This window comes from Lacerta agilis, chromosome 10 (genome assembly GCF_009819535.1).
Source record: "Lacerta agilis isolate rLacAgi1 chromosome 10, rLacAgi1.pri, whole genome shotgun sequence".
NCBI lineage: Eukaryota > Metazoa > Chordata > Lepidosauria > Squamata > Lacertidae > Lacerta > Lacerta agilis.
Window position 1 is genome coordinate 67,888,507 of NC_046321.1, and position 11,711 is coordinate 67,900,217.

Below are 11,711 nucleotides of genomic sequence, written 5' to 3' on the forward strand. Positions count from 1 at the left end.
CTCACCACTTGAGGAATGCAGGGGGGAGGAGGAGGAGGAGGAATCTTCGCCTTGAGAACTCTCCTCGCTGGAATATAATTTAGGAGGATCTCGGTAATTATAATGCTCTTTCGCTTTCTCCAGCAGCCCTGAGGGGGGGTTCCTGACATCCACCCCCCCCTCAAAGCCCCCCTCCTCCCCCGAGGCTCTGGGCTTCACCTGCTGTACTCCCCCCTCGTTTCCCTCTGTTAGTTCGCCCCCCTCCCCCCTGAGGGGCGATACCGGGAAACCCCAAAAATCTTCCTCCTCGTCTTCCGTGGATGCGAAGATGTCTTGGAAACCCATGGGTAACCCGACTTCCACCTCATTACCCTCAGGGACCTCATCTTCCCACTCTGACTCCCTTTCTGTGTCGTCCCGCTCCCCACCAGACCGGAAACCCCAAAACTCTTCCTCACTGTCATCCGTGGGAGCAAAGACCTCCTCCCACGAGCCCCTCGCCGGCTTGGGCTTATGTGGAAACAAGGCATGGAACTCATGCACTAGATATTCCTCCGAGATGGTGCCTGCTGGTACCCATGTGTTCTCGGACTCTGGCTCCCCTTCCCATGCCACCAGATACTCCAGCTCACTTCCCCTCCACCTGGAATCCAGGATCTCCGTAACCTCATTGTAGGAATCCTCCTCTTCTAACACCGGGGTTGGTACCTCCTCCCTGGCCTCCCTATGAAACCGGCTCCCTTCCCTATACTTGGACAAGAGGGCACGATGAAACACGGGATGAATCCGCATACTTTCCGGCAGCCTCAAGCGAAAGGTGACTGGATTAACCTGTTGGGTTACCTCAAACGGCCCCAACCTTCGGTGCACCAACTTCTTACACCCCCTCCTGATGGGCAATCCCTGTGACGAGAGCCACACCTTGTCTCCTACCTGAATGCTTTCCCCTTCCCTCCTGTGCCTATCCGCATCCCTCTTGTAGGTCTCCTTGGCCCTCTCCAGCGTTTCAACTAGCTGCTGATGCACCCTCACCATTTCCCCAGCCAGCTCCTGCGCCGCCGGTACCTCCAGGACCTCCTCGTCCCTGCCCGGGAAAGCTCGAGGATGCCGCCCGTAGTTGGCCATAAAAGGGCTCATCCCTGTGGTGACATGCTCTGCGTTGTTGTACGCAAACTCTGCTAGTGGCAACTTGTCCACCCAATCGTTCTGTCTCTGGTTCACGTAACAACGCAGATACTGCTGCAACACCCCATTGGCCCTCTCCGCCTGGCCATTGGTCTGAGGGTGCCTGGCCGTGGACAGAGCCACCTCCACCTGCAGCAAGTCCATGAGCTTGCGCCAAAACCTAGAGGTGAATTGCCGTCCACGGTCCGAAACAATCCTCGACGGCAGGCCGTGCAGACGGAACACGTGCTTGAGAAACAGCTTGGCCGTTTCTTCTGCTGACACTGCCCTCGGGCAAGCTATGAAGTGACACATTTTGGTGAACAAGTCCACCACTACCAACACCGCCGTCTGCCCCTGGGACCTTGGCAAGTCGGTGATGAAATCCACCGAAACTACCTCCCAAGGCCCCCTGGGCGTGGGCAGCGGTTCCAACAGCCCCGCTGGTGCCACTCTCTCCCCCTTGGCCCGTTGACACATTTCACACCCCTGCACATACTCCTTTACATCCTCCCTCACCCCTGGCCACCAAAAGTCCCTGGTTACCAGGTCCATCGTCTTTCGCTGACCAAAGTGACCCGCTGTGGGAGTGTCGTGCAGCTGCTTGAGTATCTTGGCCCGCAACCCCCCATCTGGAACGTACACTGCCCCCTTGCGGAAAAGCAGCCCCTCCCTTTCAGCAAAGTCTCCCTCTGGGCTGCCCTCCTTAAGCTCTTGCAGCTGCTTGCGGGCGAACTCATCGTCCTTGGTCAATCTGGCAATTTCCCCCCTAAGGTCCAAGGTCCCCCCGCAGGCCCACTGCTGCTGACTGAAGACATGTCTCGGTTCCGGGGCTCCTTCGTCGGCCAAGTACTCGGGCTTCCTGGACAAGGCATCCGCCCTGACATTCTGTTCTCCCGGGACGTACTGGATCTTAAAATGGAAACCGGCAAAAAACTCTGCCCATCTGATCTGCCGCTGGTTGAGCACCCTAGCCGTGCGCCAGTACTCCAAGTTCTTGTGGTCTGTGCAGACCTGTATCTGGTGCGTGGCCCCTACCAGAAAGTGCCTCCACTGTTTGAAGGCCGCATAAATGGCAAGCAGCTCCTTGTCCCACACTGTGTAATTGCGCTCAGACTTGTTCAACTTTCTCGAGAAGAAAGCGCACGGTCTCCAATCACCGGCCTTGTCTTGCTGCAAAAGCACGGCACCAATTGCGCGGTCTGAGGCATCTGTTTCCACCCTAAGTGGAGCGTGCGTGTTCACGTGCACCAGCTGCTCCTCCGACGCAAACACCCTCTTCAAACGCTCAAATGCCTTTTGGGCCGCCTCCGACCAGACGAACTTCTTCTTGCCACTCAAACAGTCCGTTATGGGCCCCGCCACCTTGGCAAAGTTGGGAATGAATTTGCGGTAGAAATTGCTGAACCCAAGGAACCGCTGCACATCCTTCTTGTTCCTAGGGCTCTTCCACTCCAGCACCGCCTTCACCTTCTCGCCGTCCATGGCCAACCCCTTGTCGGTTAAACGATAACCCAGGAAGTCCACTTCTCTGGTGTGAAACTGGCATTTCTCGAGCTTGACGTACAGCCTATGCTCCCGCAGCTTCTCCAACACCGCCCTGACGTGACGCACGTGCTCCTCCTCGTTCCTCGAGTAGATCAGGACGTCGTCCAAATAGCAAACACAGTTCCTGTAGAGGAGAGGACCCAGCACGTGATGCATGAAGGCCTGGAAGCAGGGGCTTCCCGCTTGCAAACCGAAGGGCATAACTAAATACTCATAGCTGCCCAGGGGGGTAAACATGGTGGTCTTCCACTCGTCCCCCTCTCGCACTCGTATCAGATTATACGCTCCGCGTAAGTCCAACTTAGTGAAAATCTTGCCCTCGCGCACCCTCGTCAACAAGTCGTCGATGCGGGGCATTGGGAATGTGAGGGGTTGCGTCAAGGAATTCAGAAATCTATAATCCACCACCAGTCTCTTCTGGGTGGTGTCTCTCTTGTCCACGAAGAAAACGGGACTTCCTCCGACTGCCCGGGACTCCCGTATGAACCCTCGTCTCAGGTTCTTGTCAATGAACTCCTTGAGCTCATCCATCTCCTGATCCGACATGGCATAGAGCTTCCCCGCGGGCAACCTTGCTCCCGGCACCAGGTTGATCTGGCAGTCGTAAGGCCTGTGGGGTGGTAGCCGATCGGCCTCCTTCTCACTGAACACCTCCGCGAATTCTGCGTAGATTTCAGGCAGTACTCCACCCCCACACATCTGGACCGCTGCTGCCAACACCTTGCCATTGTAGTCACTCCTGCCACCCAGACAATGCCCCATGCAATGTGCTGATCCGAAAGTTAGTGACCTCTGGTGCCAGGCCACCACCGGGTCATGCTGGTTGAGCCAGCTCATGCCCAATACAATGGGCGGCCCTGCTAAGGTGGTGACATTAAAAGCGATTACTTCCGCATGCCTCCCTATTTTCATGCGCATTGGAGGGGTTTGATGGGCAATTTCCCCTCCCAACAACTTCCTTCCATCGATGGTCGTCACCTGCAACGGAAAGTCTAATGGAAGCAGATGCAACTGATGCTCCAAGGCAAAGTCTCTGCTGAAAAAATTCGCACTGGCACCTGAGTCAATTAAGGCTTCCACTTCCAAGGGGTGACCATTGGGAAACTCTAGCGTCACCTTAACCACAATGCTGGGCTTGGGCGCTTCTGGCCGGGGCACCTTCACTTCCGTTCCGCCTGGCTGCTGGCCCCTCCTTTCTCCAGCCAGGCTGCCTCGTTTCCCTGTGGTTCCACCTTCTCCCCCTCAGGCTGAACGGTTCCTGCCATGCCCTGCCACCCCCTCCTCTGCGGGCATGATCTCGCAAAATGCCCCGTTTGGGAGCAGACATAGCATTTGAGACCCGTCCGAGGGGCCTTGCCTTCAGCCTTGCGCCCCGCTCCTGGCCCCTGGGATGGCTTCACAGGCGCCCCCCCAATCTCCATCGGCTCTGGCTGCTGTACTCTGGGCGCATGGCCGGAACTGCCTGGAATACGGTTGCTTAAGAAACGCTCCGCCCTGTGCGATCCCTTCAAACGCGCCCTCTCCTCCAGCCTCACGCCCACGGAGAGAGTGCTCCGCATCAGTTCATTCATGTTCTTCGGCTTAGGACAACGTGCCAACTCGTCCTTCACTTCCTCATTGAGCCCCGCTTCAAATAAGGCTTGGCTCTGTTCGGATGATAAGTCCCAATGCAAGGTATGGCAGAGCATTGAGAATTTTGACCAATAAGCTCTCACGGTCATGGCTTCCTGCTTGAGCGCTAGCAGCTCCTGCCTGGCCACATCTTTCTCGACCGAGGATGTGAACATCGCATCCATAGCATCAAAAAACTGCGTAAGGTCCTGCAGAGCAGCATCCTCTGATGCAATTAAAGGCCTGATCCAGGCCCTGGCCTCCGCCTCCAGATGAGTAATCACAAATGCAACTTTCTCCCTGTCATTGGTGAACTCCGCCTCCTGCAGCTTCAGGGCATACTTTATCTCAGTCTTAAAATCCAAGTAATTCCCGGGGTCCCCACCAAACTTGCTCACCAGCGCCCCCAACTTACGGCCAACCGGTGCCTTCTGCCCCCCCTGGCTCAGCTGCCTGTGTTCCTCCAGACGCGCGCTGAGCCTGCCGGCATGGGTCTGTAGCTCACCATTCCTCTGCTGGAGCGCTGCCAGTTGGCTCTCCCTCTCTTCCAGTCGGGCGTTAACCTTCACTGCATAGGCTTCCAAATCCCCCACTCGTTTCTGCAATGCTGCAATCTGCTGGGCCGCCTCTGCCATTCCCTGCTCGTCCGTGCTCATCGTCTCCCGGTAGCAGCCAAAAGATAAGAGGCAAAGGGGAAAAGAAAATAAAACCTCTCACAAACAGCCAGCAGGGATTCCTGGGATGCTGTAACGACGTTCAGTGGCTGTTCATGAGTGAAGCCCAGACACAGGAACTTCTAAGCTAAGTTCTTTATTGTGCTCAAAAATCTGTACAGTGAGAGCAAAAGAAAACACTTCCATCCCTGACTAGACAGATCCCAGGAATAACTACTTCCTGTTCCTTGCCCAGCAAAACCAGCGTGGGATCCGACGTGCACCCCTCCCCTCCCTGCTTCTGGGCGTGGGAATCTGATCCTCCCCCCAGCCTTCCCCCCGGCCATAAGGCTGCTTCATCGTCTCGCCTCTACCCCTCCTCCCTGCTTCTGCTGGCTTCTCACCACTTGAGGAATGCAGGGGGGAGGAGGAGGAGGAGGAATCTTCGCCTTGAGAACTCTCCTCGCTGGAATATAATTTAGGAGGATCTCGGTAATTATAATGCTCTTTCGCTTTCTCCAGCAGCCCTGAGGGGGGGTTCCTGACAGGTACATTTAACTCACATTATATTTCGAAAGCTGGTGTTACCCCCTTGCCCCTCTCCTTTTTACTCATTTACTGTGCAATGCACCACATACATCAAAAGTATTGCATTAATAATTATTTTTTACTGGTTGGAAGCTACATTTTCTTCTCTACTCAGAAGTTTGTCCATCCCAGAATAAACTGTTGAAATGAATCTAGAAGTCTTAAAATAGAAGCGAGGATAAATTAGATACTTGAGATTGGAGAATTTGTGTAGATGAGAATCAAATCATGTTGTCTTTTTCAATAGAGATGAACAGTACAGGATCATGTGGAATGAACTGGAGACTCTTGTTAGAGCGCACATAGCCAACTCGGATAAACATCAACGAGTTTTGGAGTGCCTTCTGGCTTGCAGAAGCAAACCACCTGAAGAAGAGGAGCGCAAGAAACGGGGGAGGAAAAGAGAAGAAAAAGAAGAAAAGTCAGAGAAAGCAGGAAAAGACTATGAACCAGAAAAATCCTGGCAGGAATCGGAAAGGTGCTTTATCAGTACCGATAGAATTTTATTTTAGGTTTTATATTTATATAAATGGCAGGAATGACAGGCCAATTTTCTTTCTCTCAGCACCATTAGGACACTCTAGCATGAAGCCCAAAGCATGGAATGGGAGATCGCCAGAAAGTATTAGTATCTTTAAAAAATTGTTCAAGAACCCCCCCCCCCCCATCAGCAGACGGGAGCACCCAGGCTACATCTGCCCTTACCTTTTACTTGAGGTTCATGCTGTTTCCGAGTATCAAGAAGTGTTTGTGGAATGTGTATTCTGCAATTTGCCTACAAGCATAATGTGCTTACCTCATAAATGTTTGTGTCTACACACACAGGGAACTAAAAGAGAGAAAAGCTGGCTTTAATTAAAAAAAAAAATAAGTAGTTATTCATGCTTCAAAAGTAACAGAAGCGTAGTAATTTGCTGTCCATAGATTTAATTCTAATTTCTTCCCAACATAGTTTGTTAAATAACGAACTCTTTTCAGCGCATTTATCCAGCGTTTTTGGTCCATTCTTTGATTCTCTAGGTAATATCACTGTCTCACAACTTACAAAACTGTTGGCGTTGAAATGCAGTGGTAATTCTTTTTATTTATTTCCGCAGGTTAAAAGGCTTATTAGATCGTGAAAAAGAGGAACTAGCAGAGGCAGAAGTAATAAAAGATTCACCTGATTCTCCTGAGCCACCAAACAAAAAACCCCTTGTTGCAGTGGATGAAATCCCAACCATTGAAAAAACTAAAGGTAAACTTAGAATAATTGCCAAACAGGTTTTTAGGAAGGAAGGAAGGAAGGAAGGAAGGAAGGAAGGAAGGAAGTAAGTAAGTTAAAAACTGATTTGAGGTGCACTATCATGTGACACACTATCATGGGATGCAGGTGGCGCTGTGGGTTAAACCACAGAACCTAGGACTTGCCGATCAGAAGGTTGGTGGTTCAAATCCCCGCAACGGGGTGAGCTCCTGTTGCTTGGTCCCTGCTCCTGCCCACTTCCGGGTTTTTGGCATTCGGGAGCCGAAACGTTCCAAAACAGAGCCATTCGGGAACTGAGGTTTGACTATAATTGTGAAAAATGTCTGTCCCTAGCTATGAAGTGAAGTGGTTATTGTTTTGTACTTTCATTGAGAAACTAGTGTTGTGAGAAACCAGTTGGGTTGAAGAAAGTCTGGAAGCTCTGTTGTCCCCGTGATAAATTGTACTGACAGAGCTTAAATTTGGATTTTGTCTCTGAATTAAAATCTGGGTTGGTTTTAGATATTCCCTGGTCTGTTAGAAATGCTATTTATCCTGGATTCACTGCTGGTGAAATAAGAACAAAGAAGAAATGCTGTGTTCATGTATCTTTAACATGTATGCTGCTTGTTGTATGAGTTTTTGAATGAAAACTATTGAATGTACTTAAATTGTGTTTACCAAACCTAGGGCCAGTTTCTCTCCTATCTTTATGGAGCAACAGAATTAACACTGCAAATTCTAGGAAACATCAGGAATTTACTGGTCGCTTGAACTCTGTCAACAACAAAGCTGAGTTATATCAACATCTTAAAGACGAGAACGGGTTTGTACTACTAAATAGCATGTTATTTGATGTGATTTTTTTTTACTAGCCAACAAACTGTCTGAATATCACATTTATATCAGTGTCATGGAATTCTACTCAAAATTGATCCAGAGCAGATTCCAGCATATAGTTAGCAGAGTAAAAAACACGTTGCAGGATTCCCAGAAAATAGACCAGAGGCAATTAATATTTCATCCAGCAGAGCTTTACTGCTACTGAAGGCAAATTAGCATAATGGTCACAGATCCAATATATTGAGGATTTGGCACTGTCCAGTTGCAGCAGAAGGAAAAGAGATAGAAAGAGAAAGTGAAACCCAGGCTCCTTCTGGCCTATTTTTATAGTCAGCATGACTTTGACAAGAGAACCAGTTTAAACCAGCTGTACTCAGCTTCTCTGAAGGTATAGCCCAAACACCATGAACCCTCTGCTTGCTTCTTTCACATAGAGAAGCTTCCAGAACCCTCTTGAATTAATTAGAATAGAAAAGATCTCTACACATCAGATCAATACTTTCTGCACCAAGAAATGCAAACTGACAATCAGAAATAAGGTTTTAGTAAGCAAAACAAAATTGGAGTGACCAAACTTGTTTTCCTCAGTTTATCTTGTTCTTCTTGCAGTCTCAAAATAATGATGATCAAAGCCTTATATAAAAGATTTCCTCTCTTTTTATTATTATTAAACTATGTGATAATTTATATCCTGCCTTTTAGGATAAAAATCCTTCCACGGCAGCTTACATATAAATAAATATGTAATAAACATACAATAAATATACTGCCCCACAATGGCAGAAGGCCTCTGGGCAGGATACCACAGTGACACAATATGTTTGTATAATTCACTCCTTGCACTAGAAACTACTGTAAAGGAGCAAGAATGTTAGATTTCTGTTTAGCTTTCACAAATAATAATAATAATAATTTATTATTTATACCCCGCCCATCTGGCCGGGTCTCCCCAGCCACTCTGGGCGGCCTCCAACAAATACCAAAATACAATACAGAGTCACAAATTAAAAACTTCCCTAAACAGGGCTGCCTTTAGGTATTTTCTGAATGTCAGGTAGTTGTTTATTCCCTTGACTTCTGACAGGAGGGCGTTCCACAGGGCGGGCGCCACTACCAAGAAGGCCCTCTGCCTGGTTCCCTGTAGTTTTGCTTCTCGCAGTGAGGGAACCGCCAGAAGGCCCTCGGCGCTGGATCTCAGTGTCCGGGCTGAATGATGGGAGTGGAGACGCTCCTTCAGGTATACAGGACCGAGGCCATTTAGGGCTTTAAAGGTCAACACCAACACTTTGAATTGTGCTCGGAAACGTACTGGGAGCCAATGCAGATCTCTCAGGACCGGTGTTATGTGGTCCCGGCGGCCACTCCCAGTCACCAGCCTAGCTGCCGCATTCTGGATTAATTGCAGTTTCCGGGTCACCTTCAAAGGTAGCCCCACGTAGAGCGCATTGCAGTAGTCCAAGCGGGAGATAACCAGAGCATGCACCACTCTGGCAAGACAGCCTGCGGGCAGGTAGGGTCTCAGCCTGCGTACCAGATGGAGCTGGTAGACAGCCGCCCTGGACACAGAATTAACCTGCGCTTCCATGGACAGCTGTGAGTCCAAAATGACTCCCAGGCTGCGCACCTGGTCCTTCAGGGGCACAGTTACCCCATTCAGGACCAGGGAATAAGGTTTCATCACACAGTGTCTTATATGTGTGGAAGAAAAGGGTATGATCCCAGCCTCCCTCTTTCACACAAAGAGATCATTCATACGGCTACCTCAGTGTAACTTTTTGAAGCCAATATGTTTGGAAGAAGTTTGTGGACGGTTGTTGTAAAACAGTTGAACATTCCCTGTTAAACAAAGTATATATTAAAAACGTTATCTGACTTTGGCAGATAGTGATGGGATGATCACAGAGAACAAGGTTCATTTGATAGATGAAACCTCACACCTCATTCCCAAACCTTGATGGCTCAATAAAGCATTATAGTGGAGTCTCATGTTCATCATTATCAGCCAATAGATGAAAGGTTAAGAGACACACGTGTGAGTTTGGCAATTAGTTATGCATGCAATTGGGTCAGGTTTAGTCTAGGAAGACAAAGAAGCATAAATATTTTTGAAACATACTAATCACTTTTGTTGTAAATAGAAAAATCTGGGGTGGGAGGGGGAAATGCAATTTTTTTTTGAATAATTACTAGAATACTCTTAAGGCAAAATTTGTTTGTTTATTTGCTTTGTTTCAGAATGGAAACAACAGAAAATGGGAAAGCCAGCCGGCAGTGAAAATGGAATCTAAGAATTATATTTTGTTATGTTGCATAAACATTTTATTTTTTATTCAAATTGATTCAAACTTCAGTTGCTTTGATTGTTTTTTTCTATTTTTAGCACTTTTCAATAAAAATAGAAAATCTCAATATTATATATGTAAATCATTTGTCCCAAATCCCTTTTTACTCTAGGATCAAATAAAGCAAGACTTTATTTCCAACTAATAGTAAGGTCTTTATAAAAATGAATTTTAAAATGTTTTTGATTCCCTCTGGAGAAACACTGTATTTTTTTTACCTGAGTTTTGTTTTCAGGTGTGCTTTTAGATACATTAAAACTTTTTAGGAGATTGTACTTTAGGGGAGTGCTGCATAAACGCATGTGTTGTTGGACACAATGTCTTGGTTTTAATGACAGAACAGTGGTAAACTGTCTGGGTATGTTATAGAGCAACAATGGGCTCTTAATTCCATTAAAGAAGGGGCAGTTGAGGGTCACGGATACCTGCCACACACAATTGTTTTGAGGCTAAACAGATTATAAAGCACATTCCGTAAATAAAATGCTATCTAAATGCTGAACTGCCAATACCAGTCCTAGATGATAAGAAAAATAGACTTAGTATGATTGTCCTTGATCAGTAGTTTGGGTTAGGGTGTGCAATTTAAACATGTGTTGCTATAGACGGGGCTGCAAATAATCTTTTGTGTATTGAATGGCACAAGAAACCTCAGTCTAAACTGGGCTATACAGAAAGACAGGCTTCAGCTGGTTTCATTGACAACATGGCTACAGGGTGTTTGTACAGTCCAGTTCACAGTGGGCTCTCCATTACTTCAGTTGTCTTACTGCATAGTGGATATGAAGGCTGATACATTAAGTAAAACCCTGTGCCAACTATCACAGCTAATACCTGAGATAGTATCTGCTACAGGTCAAAACAGTTACAGAAGGGAAAGTAGCCCTGCAACACTGTTAAAGTTGGTCTCTTAAGATGCTACTGGAAGGAATTTTTTTTTTGTTTTTTTTGTTTTGACTATGGCAGACCAACACGGCTACCTACCTGTAACTAACACTGTTAAAGCTATAAAGATAGCATTCTTTTGTGCTTTGTATACAAAGATAGTATTCTCGATTGCAACTCCATATTGGCTAGCACAGCTTTTGAATTGTGGGGTGATGGGAGAGGGAAGCATGAGAACAATTCTTTAAGAATAAACTTGTTTTTTCAGAAAAAAATATGTTATATGTCTAATAAGCCAAATTTTTGTTGGTGATGTTTATTCCTAAATTAAAACCGCTCCCTGTTTCAACTATTTTTTGCTGGTTGTTAAAGAACTTGGTCGAGCAAAAAATCAACGCTCTGGCTCCCTCCTGGATTTTGAGCTCAGACACTAATCCCCCTTCTGAATTTGGCATCAAATTTGATTCTTTGGCTAGCAGCCATTTCAGCATGTTAAATTGTAATCTATCACAGTATTCAGAAATAAGCTATGGTTCAGGTATATAAAAACAAACTTCTTAAATGGGAAATGATTTCTGGTCCCAAATTGTATGAGTGTGGCTTTGATAAGTAAAACTATGTTCCTTACTTATAACACCTTTAAACTAATACTTTCAAAACTGATAACATCGGTTTCTGGGAACCTATGGCAGTCGTAGCACAAGAAAAGACTAAGGATGGCTAGCTCATCCCAAGCACAAGTCTGGCCTTCTCCTGTGCTTCTAAAAGCAGACATTAGTATTGCATTGGTGAGGAAGCTGTGGCCTTCTAGTTGTTGGAGTCATGGCTCCCAGCAGCCCCCAGCCAGCACAGTGAGTCGTTCCACAACAGCTG

General features: G+C 47.4%; 1 protein-coding gene across 3 annotated transcripts in view; it reads left to right on the forward strand.

Moving 5' to 3' along the window:
- Positions 1–10,266, forward strand: part of INTS13 (integrator complex subunit 13) — a 31,989-nt gene extending 21,723 nt beyond the window's left edge. For all 3 annotated transcript variants that reach the window (XM_033163217.1, XM_033163218.1, XM_033163219.1), the window contains 4 exons: positions 5,791–6,021; positions 6,641–6,780; positions 7,459–7,594; positions 9,847–10,266. In XM_033163217.1, the coding sequence (XP_033019108.1) occupies positions 5,791–6,021; positions 6,641–6,780; positions 7,459–7,594; positions 9,847–9,886 (547 nt within the window). In that variant the 3' untranslated portion in view covers positions 9,887–10,266. The remainder of the gene's footprint in view (positions 1–5,790; positions 6,022–6,640; positions 6,781–7,458; positions 7,595–9,846) is intronic.
- The last annotated feature ends 1,445 nt before the right edge of the window (positions 10,267–11,711 follow it).